Source organism: Schistocerca americana, chromosome 9, assembly GCF_021461395.2.
Source record: "Schistocerca americana isolate TAMUIC-IGC-003095 chromosome 9, iqSchAmer2.1, whole genome shotgun sequence".
NCBI lineage: Eukaryota > Metazoa > Arthropoda > Insecta > Orthoptera > Acrididae > Schistocerca > Schistocerca americana.
This window is the reverse complement of record NC_060127.1, coordinates 179,564,983-179,584,239: the sequence shown is the minus strand read 5'-3', so window position 1 is coordinate 179,584,239 and position 19,257 is coordinate 179,564,983. Positions and strand designations below refer to the sequence as shown.

Below are 19,257 nucleotides of genomic sequence, written 5' to 3'. Positions count from 1 at the left end.
AGATTTCAATTAGATTACATCATGGTCACACAGAGATTCCGAAATCAGATACTGGATTGTAAGGCGTACCCAGGAGCAGATATAGACTCAGATCACAATATAGTAGTGATGAAGAGTAGGTTGAAGTTCAAGACATTAGTCAGGAAGAATCAATACGCAAAGAAGTGGGATACGGAAGTACTAAGGAATGACGAGAAGCGTTTGAAGTTCTCTAACGCTATAGATACAGCAATAAGGAATACCGCAGCAGGCACTACAGTTGAAGAGTAATGGACATCTCTAAAAAGGTCCATCATAGAAGTTGGGATGGAAAACATAGGTACAAAGATGGTAGCTGCGAAGAAACCATAGGTAACAGAAGAAATACTTCAGTTGATTGATGAAAGGTGGAAGTACAAACAGGTTCCGGGAAAATCAGGAATACAGAAATACAGGTCGCTGAGGAATGAAATAATTAGGAAGTGCAGGGAAGCTAAGACGAAATGGCTGCAGGAAAAATGTGAAGACATCGAGAAAGATATGATTGTCGGAAGGACAGACTCAACATACAGGAAAGTCAAAACAACCTTTGGTGACATTAAAAGCAACGATGGTAACATTAAGAGTGCAACGGGAATTCCACTGTTAAATGCAGAGGAGGGAGCAGATAGGTGGAAAGAATACATTGAAAGCCTCTATGAGGGTGAAGATTTGTCTGATGTGATAGAAGAAGAAACAGGAGTCGATTTAGAAGAGATGGGGGATCCAGTATTAGAATCGGAATTTAAAAGATCTTTGGAGGACTTACGGTAAAATAAGGCAGGAGGGATAGATAACATTCCATCAGAATTTCTAAAATCATTGGGGCAAGTGGCAACAAAACGACTATTCACGTTGGTGTGTAGAATATATGAGTCTTGCGATATACCATCTGACTTTCGGAATGACATCATCCATACAATTCCGAAGACGGCAAGAGCTGACAAGTGCGAGAATTATCGCACAATCAGCTTAACAGCTCATGCATGGAAGCTGCTTACAAGAATAATATACAGAAGAATGGAAAAGAACATTGAGAATGCGCTAGGTGACGATCAGTTTGGCTTTAGGAAAAGTAAAGGGACGAGAGAGGCAATTCTGACGTTACGGCTAATAATGGAAGCAAGGCTAAAGAAAAATCAAGACACTTTCATAGGATTTGTCGACCTGGAAAAAGCGTTCGACAATATAAAATGATGCAAGCTGTTCGAGATTCTGAAAAAAGTAGGGGTAAGCTATAGGGAGAGACGGGTCATATACAATATGTACAACAACCAAGAGGGAATAATAAGAGTGGACGATCAAGAACGAAGTGCTCGTATTAAGAAGGGTGTAAGACAAGGCTGTAGCCTTTCGCCCCTACTCTTCAATCCGTACATCGAGGAAGCAATGATGGAAATAACAGAAAGGTTCAGGAGTGGAATTAAAATACAAGGTGAAAGGATATCAATGATACGATTCGCTGATGACATTGCTATCCTGAGTGAAGGATTAAATGATCTGCTGAACGGAATGAACAGTCTAATGAGTGCACAGTATGGTTGGAGAGTAAATCGGAGAAAGACGAAGGTAATGAGAAGTAGTAGAAATGAGAAGGGCGAGAAACTTAACATCAGGATTGATGGTCACGAAGTCAATGAAATTAAGGAATTCTGCTACCTAGGCAGTAAAATAACCAATGACGGATGGAGCAAGGAGGACATTAAAAGCAGACTCGCTATGGCAAAAAAGGCATTTCTTGCCAAGAGGTCTACTAATATCAAATACCGGCCTTAATTTGAGGAAGAAATTTCTGAGGATGTACGTCTGGAGTACAGCATTGTATGGTAGTGAAACATGGACTGTGGGAAAACCGGAACAGAAGAGAATCGAAGCATTTGAGATGTGGTGCTATAGACGAATGTTGAAAATTAGGTGGACTGATAAGGTAAGGAATGAGGAGGTTCTACGCAGAATCGGAGAGGAAAGGAATATGTGGAAAACACTGATAAGGAGAAGGGACAGGATGATAGGACATCTGCTAAGACATGAGGGAATGACTTCCATGGTACTAGAGGGAGCTGTAGAGGGCAAAAACTGTAGAGGAAGACAGAGACTGGAATACGTCAAGCAAATAATTGAGGACGTAGGTTGTAAGTGCTACTCTGAGATGAAGAGGTTAGCACAGGAAAGGAATTCGTGGCGGGCCGCATCAAACCAGTCAGTAGACTGATGACCAAAAAAAAAAAAAAAAGTTCTAGGGGACTGATCACTTCAGATGTTAAGTCCCATAGTGCTCAGAGCCATTTGAGCCTGGTGGCCATCTACCAGTGCAGAGAATTGCAACTCTAATCGTTTACGTACCCGTCGATGGTGTATATGTGTACCAAGTTACTTTAAGCATTTCATCTTCATTACAGTCATATATATGTCTGGCAAGCCAATCTTGATCCTCGATCATTTGGTATGTTTTCTTTTCTGTTTTAGTCATTGTCAAAATTTGTCCCTCGTCATGTTTCCTCTTGTTTCTTAAATTTACACAACACTATCCCTTAAGCATTCCATGATGTCGAAACTGATTTCGACAAGACAGACGTCGTCTTTTGACCAAAGGCGGTGGCGTCACGTTGTCATCGTGTTGTCAACACAGTGTATGTTTTTTGTATATCGATGGTAGGGTGAACAACGGACTGCACCTGTAGCCAAAGATGATACCCTCGTATGGCGAGTACTAGAGTCGCCATTAGCTTCTGATGACTGTTCAGGAGGATGATTCAAGACCCACATTTTTCCCAGACCGTGCCGTTGTACTTAGGGTTTACCTTTCCTGGGATGTGCGACCTTACATGGTTCTGACGGTCGCTGCATCTCAGTGGGATTGATTTGAACGACTTCCATCTATCATGTTTGATTGACATCACTCAAGTATGGCGGCGATCTAGAGTAGCATGAAGTATATAAGAACAACGATTGCTGATTACAATTTATTTTTGATGACCAGTTATTGATTTTTGATGACCCGTTACGGTAAATAGGAATATAAAAAAAGGGAGGAAGGTTTATCTGTTTAGCAAGAGTAATAGAAGGCAGATTTCAGACTACCTAACAGATCAAATCGGAAATTTCTGTTCCGACACTGACAATGTTGAGTGTTTATGGAAAAAGTTCAAGGCAATCGTAAAATGCGTTTTAGACAGGTACGTGCCGAGTAAAACTGTGAGGGACGGGAAAAACCCACCGTGGTTCAACAACAAGGTTATGAAACTACTGCGAAAGCAAAGAGAGCTCCATTCCAAGTTTAAATGCAGCCAAAAGCTCTCAGACAAACAGAAGCTAAACGATGTCAAAGTTAGCGTAAGGAGGGCTATGCGTAAAGCGTTCAGTGAATTCGAAAGTAAAATTCTATGTACCGACTTGACAGAAAATCCTAAGAAGTTCTGGTCTTACGTTAAATCAGTAAGTGGCTCGAAACAGCATATCCAGACACTCCGGGATGATGATGGCATTGAAACAGAGGATGACACGCGTAAAGCTGAAATACTAAACACCTTTTTCCAAAGCTGTTTCACAGAGGAAGACCGGACTGCAGTTCCTTCTCTAAATTCTCGCACAAACGAAAAAATGGCTGACATCGAAATAAGTGTCCATGGAATAGAAAAGCAACTGGAATCATTCAACAGAGGAAAGTCCACTGGACCTGACGGGATACCAATTCGATTCTACACAGAGTACGCGAAAGAACTTGCCCCCCTTCTAACAGCCGTGTACCGCAAGTCTCTAGAGGAACGGAAGGTTCCAAATGATTGGAAAAGAGCACAGGTAGTCCCAGTCTTCAAGGAGGGTCTTCGAGCAGATGCGCAAAACTATAGACTTATATCTCTGACGTCGATCTGTTGTATAATTTTAGAACATGTTTTTTGCTCGCGTATCATGTCGTTTTTGGAAACCCAGAATCTACTCTGTAGGAATCAACATGGATTCCGGAAACAGCGATCGTGTGAGACCCAACTCGCTTTATTTGTTCATGAGACCCAGAAAATATTAGATACAGGTTCCCAGGTAGATGCTATTTTCCTTGGCTTCCGGAAGGCGTTCGGTACAGTTCCGCACTGTCGCCTGATAAACAAAGTAAGAGCCTACGGATATCAGATCAGCTGTGTGGCTGGATTGAAGAGTTTTTAGCAAACAGAACACAGCATGTTGTTATCAATGGAGAGACGTCTACAGACGTTAAGGTAATCTCTGGCGTGCCACAGGGGAGTGTTATGGGACCATTGCTTTTCACAATATATATAAATGACCTAGTAGATAGTGTCGGAAATTCTACGCGGCTTTTCGCGGATGATGCTGTAGTATACAGAGAAGTTGCAGCTTTAGAGAATTGTAGCGAAATGCAGGAAGATCTGCAGCGGATAGGCACTTGGTGCAGGGAGTGGCAACTGTCCCTTAACATAGATAAATGTGATGTATTGCGAATACATAGAAAGAAGGATCCTTTATTGTATGATTATATGATAGCGGAACAAACACTGGTAGCAGTTACTTCTGTGAAATATCTGGGAGTATGCGTGCGGAACGATTTGAAGTGGAATGATCATATAAAATTAATTGTTGGTAAGGCGGGTGCCAGGTTGAGATTCATTGGGAGAGTCCTTAGAAAATGTACTCCATCAACAAAGGAGGTGGCTTACAAAACACTCGTTCGACATATACTTGAGTATTGCTCATCAGTGTGGGATCCGTACCAGATCGGGTTGACGGAGGAGATAGAGAAGATCCAAAGAAGAGCGGCACGTTTCGTCACAGGGTTATTTGGTAAGCGTGATAGCGTTACGGAGATGTTTAGCAAACTCAAGTGGCAGACTCTGCAAGAGAGGCGCTCTACATCTCGGTGTAGCTTGCTCGCCAGGTTTCGAGAGGGTGCTTTTCTGGATGAGGTATCGAATATATTGCTTCCCCCTACTTATACCTCCCGAGGAGATCACGAATGTAAAATTAGAGAGATTAGAGCGCGCACGGAGGCTTTCAGACAGTCGTTCTTCCCGCGAACCATACGCGACTGGAACAGGAAAGGGAGGTAATGACAGTGGCACGTAAAGTGCCCTCCGCCACACACCGTTGGGTGGCTTGCGGAGTATAAATGTAGATGTAGGGAAAGGTGGCTACACTGTGCCACTACGCCAGAGAGTGCGCCAAAGAGTACTATTAAGCCGCCTCCACAGTGCGCATAGGGCCCCGAGCTGTAGTGGTGCTATTTCCCTTTTAGTTTTCTGTACCACTGCCTACTCTTTTACTATTCTTTGCATCTGTCAAACCAACTCTTCGACTATCAATCTATCTAGTGAGTAAGTAAACAATAACCAGATTTGACTAATTTACCCAAATGTGATTTCGGAAATTACCGTTTGGACTTACTGTATCTTCAGCAGCATTCATTCGTAGCTTAAATGAAATTTTACCTGTTTATCTTCGTGACAATATTACTTCTTATGTTGACGACATTCTTATTGCTAAACGTTCTTGGAGTGAACACAACAAAATTTTGGACTCATTATTACGTATCTTTGCAAAAGTTGGCATTACAGTAAACTTGGAAAAATCTGAATTTGGTCGTTCTCAGGTGAAATTTCTCGGTCACATTATTTCTACAGAAGGTATTCTTCCTGATCCAGAGAAATTAGACGCTATTCGTAATTATGCTGTTCCTACTACAAAACGTGATGTTCGTAGTTTCCTTGGTGTCTGTAATTTTCTGCGACGCTTTGTTAAATTGGACGATTTGGCCACACCTCGTTTATGTGAACTATCCGGAAAGAAATCTAATTGGTGTTGGGATGAGGAAGCTCAGTCAGAATTTGAACAGCTTCGTGATGCTTTAGTTGCTGCTCCACTTCTTTCACATCCGGATTTAGCTAAAGAATTTTGTTTGGCGACGGACTCATCATACAAAGGCCTAGGTGCACATTTATTTCAAGAGATAGAAGAAAACGGCGTTGTAGTCCAGAAAACTATTGCATTTGGAAGTCGTGTTCTTTCTAAATCAGAAAAGAATTATTCGATTACGGAACTTGAAGCTTTGGCTGTTGTTTGGGCTTTTACAAAATTTCGCACATTTTTGTTTGGCAGACATACTAAGGTTTATACCGATCATCGAGCTCTGGAATTTCTTATGTCAACAAAATTAACTCACGGCAGATTGTCACGATGGGCGTTGTACCTACAGGAATTTGACTTTAGTATTGTTTACATACAGGGTTCTTCTAATATTGTTGCCGATGCTTTATCACGTGCACCTATGGGTTTGAAACAAAGTGCTGAAGAGGACTACAAGGAAAACAATTATTGTTTGATGTATATTCAAGGTGTTGCGTTTGAGAACTTTATTTCGTCTTCGCTCCAGGACATCGCTAAGGAGCAAAATAAGGATCCAATCTGGAAGGACATTAAGGAGAAGTGGAGGAGAAAGGAAAGCGTGGCGATTAGACAGCATTATTTAGTCCGCAATGACATTCTTTTTAAACGAAAATCGGTCGACAGCTCCGTTTGGTTAGTTTGTATTCCTGATGAGTGGGTCAATAAATTGATTTGGTATACGCATTTCAGTTATGCACACTTTGGTCCCAGAAAATGCTTTCATAAATTACGAGAAAATTGTTACTTCAGTAATATGGAAAAACGTATTCGATCTGTTCTTGCCAAATGCAAATTATGTCAAATGGCTAAGCCTCCAACGATTTCTCACAGAGCACCGTTGTTTCCCGTCATTCCAGCGAAATTAAAGGAGATGGCTGCAGTCGATTTGTTCGGTCCAGTGGTTCGTTCTACTAATGGTTTTGCGTACATTTTCGTAGCAGTGGAGTTGACGTCAAAATATGCGTGTTTTACACCTTTACGCAAAGCAACAGCTCGTTCAGTATCTAATGCTTTCATCAAACATTTTCTTAAAGAAGTTGGTCATGTTGATAAGGTTATATCAGATAATGGATCACAGTTTCGTTCTAAAATTTGGCTTCGTACTCTACAGCGTCGTAAAATTAAACCAATTTTCATTTCACTTTTTCACCCTCAATCTAACGCTTCAGAGAGATGGATGAAGGAAATCAATAAATTGTGTCGTCTTTATTGTCATCAGAATCACAGAACTTGGGATCAGTATCTTCATATTTTTCAAAACATTCTGAATGAACTTCCTAATGACTCAACTTCTTTACCGCCTCTATTGATATTAAAAAATAAAGCACCGACAAATCGCATATCTGAAATCATTCCTTTTCCGCCTTCACGGAAACTGCGGCATTCTGAAGTTGTTAACCTGGCTCTACAAAATATTGCATCTGCGGCTGCTAGAAGAGAGAAATCAGCTAGACGTCCTGGTCGTTCAAAAATCTTGTTAGTTGGTCAAAAGGTATTAATTAAGTCCCACCGTTTGTCTCACAAAGGAAAAGGCTTGTGTCGCAAATTTTTTCTGCTTTATAACGGTCCATATAGAATTCGCAAAATTATACATGATAACACTGTTGAAGTAGAAACTCTTAAATCTCCACGCTCTAAAGGAATACATCATATATCAAACGTCAAAATTTTTGTGGAATAACATACTTTAGAGAAACTAACAGCTAGATGTAAACATGCGGAGAGTACAAGGATACCGCGCTGTGTTTTGGCGGCGGCACATACTCAAAGCAACAGTCAAGTCTGCGCGCCGCACAAGGCAGTCGTTGACCGCAAACAATTGCTTCCTACGTCACGCGCCTACAGCTGATCGAGCGCTCAGTGCGAATGCACTGACAGACATAAACAAATACACAGTTTAATTTCTCCGACTAAATTCAGTATAAAGCTATAGTGACTTGATGAATTCTGTTATTAACATTCAGTATTTTGCAGGATACGGCGTATAAAGTATTTAAGACCTTCAGGTAAATTCTGTGCGTGTCCGACGTTAAGACGACCTGCTATCGAGAAATTTTCAGGAAGAATGTAATTTCGAAGAAGAAACTAATAAACTAAAAAAGGTAACTGTTAATTGAGTTCATTTTTCAGGTAACATATTTCCACTTAGGTACGTACTTTAGACGTAATTTGCTGCTCGCGATTACGTGATTCATACTTTGTGCTAATTTCATGTTCTATGGATTTACTTGTGAAGCGACGTGCTTGTATACATTTACTGATTTTGACAATTATTGATTAATGAACTGGGTTGTAACTTGTGTATATTATGCATCGCTTGGCTGCTATGCTTTTTCACTGATGTCATATTTTTCTATTATGTGCCTGCTGTGCTTATTTATTTAAATTATAATTGTTATCTGATTAATTGTGCTGACTATGATTATGTATGTATGTTGTACTTTGTCATTTATCTGCTTGCGCCTTCATGTTTACTTATTAGGATGACACATGAACATTTATTTGCTTATGCTGATATGATGCTAATGACCTGTTTATTACGTAAGATATATGTTTGCTGCTTTTTGTATGGATTACATATTTACACATTTCTGTTTTGTTGCCATAACTGCTCTTTAATTTGGTGTATAGAAATGCTGATATACTGTGTATAAACATAGAGTTTAGGTCACACTATTGGATTAATTATAGATCGTTCGCTTGGCAGAGCCTCGTTGTAGGGATTGAGCTGCATCCACTTGTTGACATTCTGTTCTCCACTGGTATATTTACTCGCTATTGCTTGTTTTGCTTACGCTCAGTGCCTTACATTTTAAGATAAAAAAATGAACTGCTATAATTCGACGAACGACATTAGTACAAGAAAGTCATTGAAGTCACATGAGCTGAGGTTTTATGGAAGCTGTATAAATTTATGCTAATAGGAAGGAAGCTAACGACATGACATACCATTACGAGGTTTAGACCATTAACAATTATTAGACTGCATTTTTCGTAAGCAATTGAAATAGGAAGTGACACTTGACACAAGAAATACTCCACATGTTTGCTTCTGTTTGCCATGATTCTTGAAGTGGTGTACACACTGTGAAATATTATGATCATTCACACTCTGTAATCGTACTTAATTACTGAGAGTTATTCGAACTAAGTCTGTTAGAGGTCAGGTATGCATTTCTTTTATTTAATGATGGACAAGGAACCAAAATGTATCTTATAATTTATAATGAGTAGAAAATTTGGGTCAGATGGATTACACAGAGGTTGTGTGTGGACACTGTGTCTTCGGATTGTATGGGATACTGAATTGAAGTTGCATTATGTATCGACGTATTGAAGAAGTATTAGTGACGTATTGAGATTATGTGATAATGAGTAGAAAATTTGGGTCAGATGGATTACACAGAGGTTGTGTGTTGACACTGTGTCTTCGGATTGTATGGGATGCTGAATTGAAGTTGCATTAGGATTTTATCTGTACTTGTTCGAGGAGACTGACTAGAGGAAAGAGTTGTGTTGGAAGTGAGATGATATTGGCAATAAGGTTCACATTTATCGACGTATTATTGAGGTATAGAGATTATATGAAGTTGATGAGAGGTAAGGTAAATGATATTGATGATAAGACGTATTGAAGAGGTATTATTGAGGTATTATTGAGATTAAGTTGATGATTATTGGAGTTTTGGTGTATAAGAGGTAAAGTAAGTGAGGAGCATATTTTTTTTGTTGGTCTTATGGAACAAGGAGGATGAAGATAGCAGACTAGAACACTAAAATAGAAGGAAGATAGTCTATACACACACTTTGTTAAATCACTAAGCAGTATATACTTTTTTTTGGAGAGAGGAAGTAATTGCATATCTTGGCTCACTGACAGTTGTTCAACAACAGTACATTTTGATCTGGCTTGGCAAACATTGGTCTTGACATGATGACTATGACGTTGACTTAACTATTATTGACTGTTATACATTGCTGCCAGTACTACTTGATACACATGATGAACATCAGATTTAGACAGAATTTCAGTTACACAATTAACACTATTCAATTACACAGTAGTATTTAATGTGGATGAGAGATGCGTGAGTGTGTTTTGTGTGTTTTCCTTTACTAATCCTACCCACCTATCTCCTAAATATTATTTTATTTGTTTGTAGTGGCTTGCACTGACACCCATAAATATTATAGGTTTACTGGTATTTGTGTATTGTAATAGTTAATATTGCTTACTGTATTTCATATTCTGTGTGTTTTCCTTTACTAATATTATTTTATTTGTTTGTAGTGGCTTGCACTGACACCCATGAATATTATAGGTTTACTGGTATTTGTGTATTGTAATAGTTAATAGGATAATTATCTGATATCATTTGTGTGTTTGTTATGATTTGTATGTTACTGTAAAAGCATTTGTATGTGCATTCAAACTATTGTTCATGCCTGAACTGTCTGATTAGTGAAGATAAATATTCTGAACTGTTACCTGCACTTTTTCAACATGATGTGTGACATTTGGTCGTGTTTCATTTCTGCTGATGAACTGTGTGATCAGTGATTGTAAAAAAAAAATTATGGACTGTTACCTGTACCTTTTCTACATGATTGGTGCCACTAGGACATGTTTAATTTCTGCTCATAAACTCTGATGAACAGTGTGATCAGTGCTAGTGAATTTTATGGAACTGCTTCAACTGAGAGATGTGACTTTTTGCTGTTTACACCTACTCAATATTGCTGGGTGCCACTGATGGACTGCTTCTACTGAAATGGTGTCACTTGTTGGTGTCTGCACCTGCACTCAACATTGCTGGGTGCAACTGATGAACTGTTTCTACTGAAATGAAGTCACTTGTTGCTGTTTGCACCTGCTCAACATTGCTGGGTGCAACTGATGAACTGTTTTTACTGAAATGAAGTCACTTGTTGCTGTCTGCACCTACTCAACATTGCTGGGTACCTCTGATGGATTGCCTCTACTGAACTAATGTGACTTGTTGCTGTGTGTACCTCTTGAACTTTACTGGGTGCCACAGATGGAACTGCTTCTACTGAAATAATGTCACTTGTTGCTGTCTGCACCTGCTCAACATTGCTGGGTGCAACTGATGGACTACTCCTACTGAAATGGTGTCACTTGTTGCTGTCTGCACCTACTCAACATTGCTGGGTGCAACTGATGAACTGTTTTTACTGAAATGAAGTCACTGGTTGCTGTCTGCACCAACTCAACATTGCTGGGTGCCACTGATGGACTGCTTCTACTGAAAAGATGTCCCCTGTTGCTGTGTGCACCTGATCAACATTGCTGATGCCACTAATGGACTGCTTCTACTGAAATGGTGTCACTTGTTGGTGTCTGCACCTGATCTCAACATTGCTGGGTGCAACTGATGGACTACTCCTACTGAAATGAAGTCACTTGTTGGTGTCTGCACCTGCTTAACATTGCTGGGTACCTCTGATGGATTGCTTCTACTGAACTAATGTGATTTGTTGCTGGGTGTACCTGCTAAACTTTAATGGGTGCCACTGATGGACTGCTTCTACTGAAAAGATGTTACCTGTTGGTGTCTTTCTTTTGTATAAACTAATCATGGAAAGCATTTTATGTGAACATTTGTATAAACTGATTTTTTGTATATTGTGTAAACTATTATGTAAAGCCACATGTATGACAAAATTTGTATTGCCTACTGTATTTTAGATATTAGGTTATTGAAAGGTCAGTGCAAAGCCAAAATTTTTAACTAATTATGTGATATTTAGGTATTAATATTATCTTTTATTTTTGTCTGTATTTTTTTTTTTTTGGACGAATTTGGTGGTATTTTCACCACCAATGCTGGCAAAAATACCATCAAATTCTGGCCTGTGGAGGAGGGGCATATGAAAGGTGGCTACACTGTGCCACTGCGCCAGAGAGTGCGCCAAAGAGTACTATTAAGCCGCCTCCACAGTGCGTGTTTAGAGTTCGTAGCAGTCAGTGCTTGTTGAGAGTTCGTGGAAGTCAGTGGTAGTAGAGAGCTCGTAGAGGACAGTGCTTGTTGTGACATCGGAGAGGACAGTGTGTGTTAAGAGTTCGTACCGAGATGTGCTAGTGGGCACTGCTTGTCGTGAAATCGGAGGGATATGTTGTAGTAAAGAGTGTTGTTCCATGTCTTATGCAGTTATTTGATGGGAGAGATAGCAGATGTTATTGTAATGAGTGCATTTCGTCAATATATATGAAGGTAAAATTTATAATGTTCCTTTATTAGTTGTGTATCTGAAATAATGTGTCACTACAGGTTCAGTCAACAAAGCATCTGGCTTGTGTTCTTGGATTAGAGTGTAATTGTGATTTTTTTGCGTAATTGTAGTTTTTCTAAATTTCTTTGTCACGTCAGTATAGTTGGTATTTAAGAATTCTTGTCTTGTTGGAAAAGAACCGTGCCAGATGCGTACGTTGAGTCACACTCCACATACAGAACAGTTACTCTTGTGCTCATTGGTTTCGTAGATTTTTATAGTTGCTGGGGTCTTAATTAATTAACTGTGTTTACGAAAATTTTCTTACATTGTTCCTTGCAGTCAGATAGCGTAATAATTCTAGTCAGGGCCAACCGTTTACGAGACTTGCGTAATCGGACATACAGTTACTAAAAACTAAAAATATTTTCATTATATTTAATTAAGCCCCCATGCAGTAGATGTAGATGTAAATCTAAGCTGCCATCATTGGATCTTCTGCAGAAACATATCAATCCATCTTCTTGAGCTTCCTTTCATCTATTGTGTGATTATGAGCTTGTACAGTCGGTGCAATATGCATGATATTTTATGTTCATCTTGGTTTACTGTTGACATGCCGATGTGTCATTTTCTTCACGCTCCTGGAGTGACGTGTTGCGACTTGACTCGGAGTATTGTACGTATGATGGAGAGATATTGAGGTGTATTTGCATCAGATCCGGTGATGACAGTTTATATTAGCCGAAACCGATATCAAAAATAAATTATAAATAGCGATCTTGGCTGTTGAAGTTTTTCCTTCTATTTTTCATATGTGGCTGTGCTCCCAGTAGGGTTATGTGGTTCCTATGTTGAAAAAAGTCATATGTATCTACGAGTATTATTTGCTCTACCAAATATCTTTCTCTGAACAGGTATCCATTAATTATGCATGTGCGACAGCCTTTCCTCTAGTAACCTCATGTGTCCTTACCATGGTAATTACTTTTCTTGTCTGGCACCGCAAAAGATGTTTTCAATTCACATTTCTACCTTAATTTTCATCAGCCTAATTTTGTGCGGTAACGTCCCTGTGGAGCATTTCTCCAAAAAACCATTTCCTTGGCTGTTTATTCTTGAATGCAGTTGCTGAGAACTCATAATTGTGATCCATAGAAGGCAGTATTCTGCACAAATGGCCACTATATGTTTCTTTCCTTTTTTCTGTCGTTTTCCACATTGAGTTACGTCTTGCTATGGATTTTCATAGTCAAACTTTATGGGGCACATATTTTTGACTTGTACCCACTGCAATCAAAGTGACCCCCAGATATCTGAACTTTTGTACTCTTATTACGTGTAGTCTTCCTGTGTTGCCAAGTCTTCGTTCAGAGCCCCAACCACATTTATTTTTTAGTTTTATGTCCAGATCACACCTTTTAAATTCCTGAGCAAACAATAAACTGTGTATTCATATCTTTCTCTCGGTATAGGTGTCCACCTATAGAGTCAGTTAATATAAAAGTCATGTGGGTGTGGTACGTGTCATATTTAACTGACCCTGGATAACTATGGTCTTTTGCACACGGTTACACTGGCATTCCTCAGCGTCGCAGCATCAGAAAACGTTCATGTTAAGATGGTTTTAACGTTTCGCGAATACATACGCATATTTTGAATAATATCGGTGGAAGACGTCTATTCTAAGGACTTTATCTTCAGGCAAGGGAAACCCAGGGTGTGACTTAATTAGACTCTCACTATCTGTACATACAACATTTTCTTAACATTATAATAAATACAACGTAATTCCTGACTTTTTAGTTACGAATGAGCATGTTCACACCGTTTGTCGTGACTTACCTCCTCGACCCAGATGAGTGGCATCAAAGCATAGGGCACGTTGGCCAGTAGGTCTATTTTGTTGATCTTGTGGAGGAACATGTTGAACTGCAGCCTCTTACGGGCCTCCATGGGTGACCCTGTCGTCTGCAACACAAGAGAGCAAAGAGCTGACATAAGTAATGACATAAGTACACATTCAATTGTGACCAGACTATTAACCCTTAATTTGCTAGTGTATTACAATTTTGAGTAAAAATTATTTTAACGTTTTTTGTGTTGTTGGGGCTTTCACAATCGAAAGAAGTATTCATGCAAATGTATTTTTATTCATTCTTAAAAATATATGCTGTCTTTAACAAGCAATCAAGTCCTTCCAGTACCGAAAATGCTTCTTTATTTTTACGTAAATGAATGAAAACTTAGCTCTTTATGTTTTATAGAAGCCTACGAGGAAAAAATTGTAGAGGCTGACCGAAATGAGTACAGTAAGCTGCTTCGGAAGGATGTAGATTCGGAGAAAGAGAGGCTTATACAGGACAGAGTAGCGCGGGAAATTGCATCGAACCAGCCTTCGAACTGAAGATCACAGCAGCGGCAGCAGCAGCAGCAACAGCAACAACAACAACAACAACAAAAATCATGAAAGATTGTTATTAGGAAATTTCGTTAGTTAATGTTAAAGGTGTAAAATTCTATTTTTTTCTTTTTTTTAGCCGATGATTCGACATATTAAAACAGATATTAAAAACTACCGCAGACAAACCACATCATTGTCTAAGCAAATATTATTGTTACTATTACCTTTTTTTCAGCAATGTCAATTTTTGGGTGCTGGAATATTTGTCGGGTTACTCTAAGTGAAGGGTTACGGACACAATTAAAATCTTCGCTCTTCGTGTCTTTTTTGTTTTAATTATGCCTAACATTTACTGATGTAACCGCTTATCATCTGTAGTGAAATATTATTTTTGGTCGAGAACACATTGTATGAACTAAGCCCACGAAACCAAATGAGAAAACACTATAGCATTTGGTTTTACACTCTTTTTTAGAAACAGGGTGTGGAAGTAACTACATCCTCACAACTGACAAGGGGGTGAAAATGCCTCGATTCACGCAGCGAGTATCTTACACATGACGATATCTTAATATAAATCAAGTAAAACATCAATCGCGTTTTATAAGCAAAGGATAATGAAAATGAGATTCCAGATTAAGATTCCACTGATCAACTGTTATCGTTCGATGTTCGTAACAACGGTATTCTTCAATTACATTTTCAATTTTGCAACATAAAGGTAATTTTTACGTTGCTGGCACTGCCTTTTACCGTCAATTCTGTTTGACAAACATATTTTGTATGGGTAAGTGAGTTATGCAAAAATTAACAACATGTTAACTAATAATTGAGCAAAGATTCATTCACTATGACGTATAGGTAGCTTCACGTTCGAACAATAGACATTAGGCGGAATGAAAGCTGTCTGATGTGAAGATTGGCAGTGCGTGTCAACGACAGTCAGAGAAACGGAAGGTGCGTACAGAATCGACGCGTGCCTTCGAGTGACACAGGTTTTATGTTAGCAGCACTGACTTCGGCTATATTCAAGTTCTGACAGAGTATCCGCAAACATCGTCTGCCTTGTTCTGTAGCGATAAACAAACCAACGCACAATTAATTATTATCTGACATGGCTCTTTAAACAGCACATACAAGTATTTATTACATTTAATCTTATAACCAAGGGTGAACTGTTTGTCTGTCGTCCATGCATTTTTGAAATTATGGTGGAATACATTGATTTCTTTCGTATATCGATGCTATTGCCTATTTTTACCGACTCATTAAAACACAAACACGCGAATTTTATAATTATTACTGTCGAACTCGGCAATGCTTCGCAGTTGCTGAATATGTTTGGGAATTTCAAATACGTCCTAATTTCCTTCTCTCCCTCTCTGTATCTATCTCCATATCCTTTCTCTTTGGCCATCTCATCATCACCCACCACTCTGACCATCACCTTTCGCACCAGCTCTCTGCCCATCTCCTCCTTGCCTCTCTCTTCCTCCATTTTCTCCCCCTTTCCTCCCCTTGTCTGTCGAGATACTCCTCCCCCTCTATCTAATTTGGAGCTTTGTTTATTGTTATTGCAAATTCAGATTCCATTGTTCTCATAATAAGATACAAGTTATAAATATGACATTTCTGATATCTGTGAAAGCTGACTGCGAAATCAAAACAGCACATTGTTGTATATACAGTCACGTATTTAAAAATATTTATAATGAGAAAGAGTATGTATGGGAGACACAATATTTCAGGTGGATAGATGCTCTGGTTTTATAGTCAAAACTGATTGCGAGAAAAGAAACAAAATCGAACATCGGCAGACCAGCACATAATTTTATTTCTCGTAGTCACTTTTGTTGTTTAAAAAAATATATGTAACCTATGTCCACAGAGCCCAGCGTTGCCAACCATACGATAAATTATCACAATATACGATAATTACAACATGATCACGATATATGTACGATAGTACATTACTGATTATTGCGGAATCTACGATAATTTTTGTGAAGGTTTAAAATGATAATAAATTGATACTTGTAGTAGTTTCATACGGTAATAATCTGCTTTCATATATTTAAGTCCACACTCCATTCAATATAAGCAATTTCCTCTTTTTCTCTCGTTCACTCCCCGCAATAGTCCAACGACTCTTAACACTGTATATTCGCTTCCGGGGAATACCCTTACCGCCTAACAAATATTGTTTCACAACAATATTGGGCTATTATGGCTAGGCCATCGTCATCAGTTGCTGGTGAAATTGGGACTTGAATGCACGGGTTGTTGTCTTTGTGCTCTTAAAAGAATATTAATTTTTTGTTCTTAAGGGAAATTAAAGTGTGGTGTTCTTTAAATAAATACTGTAGTAGTGTACTCAAATATAAATAACGGAAAGTGACAACAGTGATGTAGATTCTCCGCGGACCCCACAGAAGAAACTGAGGCTGCGTGGTGAGTTGAAACTAAAACGTTTGAAACAAAAGTTCAGAAAGGAATGGTTGACTGATTTTTCTTTCAAGGATTGGCTACAACCTGTTAGCGATGATGCATATAAAGCTCGGTGTAAAGTTTGTAGATGTGAATTCAGTGCTGAGTTGACTGTAGTGAAAAATCACGCTAAAGGGAAAAAACACTTAAGTGCCGTAAAATGTGTCGGGCCTCTACAAAAGAAACTTGACTTTTCATCACTATCAAAATCGTCTGATACATTTGATAAGCAGGGCAAGAGGACTGAAATATTGCTTTGTGGGTTTTTGGCAGAACATAACACCTCTATTAATACAGCCAATCACTTAACACATGTAATTAAAAGTGCCTTTCCCGATTCTAAAATAGTTGAGAACTTGCAGTTGGGTGGAACAAAAGCCACAGGGGTGATAAAGAATGTCATAGGTAAATGTCATTTGAATGAACTGAATGAAGTTTTACGGAGACAAAAGTTCAGTTTCATAATTGATTAATGTACCGACATTTCCGCTACGAAAAATTTGTTTATTTGTGTGCGGTATTTAGATGAAGATAGCTCCAAAATACATACTAAATTTTGGCAGTTGTTACAGCTGTTTGACGAGAAAAATGCAGAGGCTGCTCATGAAGGTGCCACTGCTAAGATCTCGTACGTAAAGCCTTGTTAGTACATAATATTCCTCCTGAAAATTTAGTAGGATTTGCTTCGGACGGGTGCAACACAATGGTGGGTAAAGATAATTCTGTTGCTAGTCGAATAATTAGAGATTTTCCTGGAACTTTTATACAGAAATGTATATGTCATTCATTGCACCTATGGGCAAGTGAGGCTTGCAAACAATTACCAAGACTATGTGAAGACACAGCAAGGGATACATATTCATTCTTTAAGCATAGTTCAAAAAGAATAGCCCAGTTTGTGGAATTCCAACAGTTTTGTAATGTCGAACCTCACAAGATACTGCACCTGTCTCAAACAAGATGGTTATCATTGTTAACTGTTGTTTCACGTACTCTATAACATTGGAATGCATTGCAATTATTTTTCACTTGCAAGTGGGAAGAAGAAAGACTGTATGAAGCTGAACAGTTAGCAAAGGCATTCAGGAACAACTTTGTACGTGTATTTTTTATATTTCTCGAGTGGATTCTACCGACATTTGTGTCTCTGAATCAATATTTTCAAAACGAGAAATTAGTAATTTGCTCTTTGCATGATAGAATGTGCAAAACGTACAAAGAAATCCTTCTCTGCTCTATGTCTCCTGATTATATCAATAAAACTGATTTGACAGACATAGATCCAGCAAACCCAGCCCAACTTGTGCCTTATACGCAAATGTACTCGTATTTAGGTGTAGGTGTGATGGATTTCATGAGCCAATCTGAAAACATCTCACAAAAATCTAAAGTGACTGATTTCTACTACAGAGTGCAACAGTTTCTTATAGTATCTTGTTGTGAGATAAAAAAGCGGTATGATTTCAACAATTCTGTCCTAAAAATCTTGAGTTGGTTAACACCAGAATTAGCATTGTCAGAAAGTGCTGCAAGGCCGTCAACGCTTGTTCCACTTATAAAGTCGGTTCAGAGGATTTCTCCAAAAGACAAAAGGCTTATGCAAATGACTGATGATCAGTGGAGAGCATTGCCACATGCAGAATTTCCCGAAAATCTACGGTCTAAAAAGTTGGACGAATGGTGGGTGTTCATAAAGAACGCTAGGGACCTTCATGGTAACCATGAGTTACTCCAAATAGGAATCTTTGTGCTATATATATTAGTTTTACCACATTCTAGTGCTGATTGTGAGCGGGTCTTTTCAAAAATGAATCTAGTGAAGACACCATTGAGAAATAAGTTACATTCGGGTACAGTCAACGCAGTAATGCTCACTTTCCAGCGTGTGAAGAATTGTGTACAGGTCGAACCAACCAGTGCAATGATTGCATCAATGAACACGTCGAACATTTATGCTAAGAAGAAGGAATCCCATCGGGATAGTGACGCCGATTTCGCCGATGTGGAGTTCGACAACGATGCTTATTAGGGTGAGTTTAGTTATATTATTATTTTTAATTATATTACGTACACAGTGCTACTTTTCGGTCGATGTTAGTGAATTTTCGTTGCATAAAATCTGTGATGCTTTGGACACTTCCGAGTTTATCTGGTTCTGAACGTATTTTTAGTACTTAGCATCGCTATTAGAGTCGTTTTGGTTCGTAATTAGGAGGTTTTGT

At 38.8% G+C, this 19,257-nt stretch overlaps 1 protein-coding gene across 1 annotated transcript in view; it reads right to left on the bottom strand.

Annotated features, from left to right (window-relative positions):
• Positions 1–19,257, bottom strand: part of LOC124551118 (sensory neuron membrane protein 1-like) — a 291,988-nt gene that overhangs the window by 9,282 nt on the left and 263,449 nt on the right. The window contains exon 9 of the mRNA XM_047126065.1: positions 13,990–14,115. Within this exon, the coding sequence (XP_046982021.1) occupies positions 13,990–14,115 (126 nt within the window). The remainder of the gene's footprint in view (positions 1–13,989; positions 14,116–19,257) is intronic.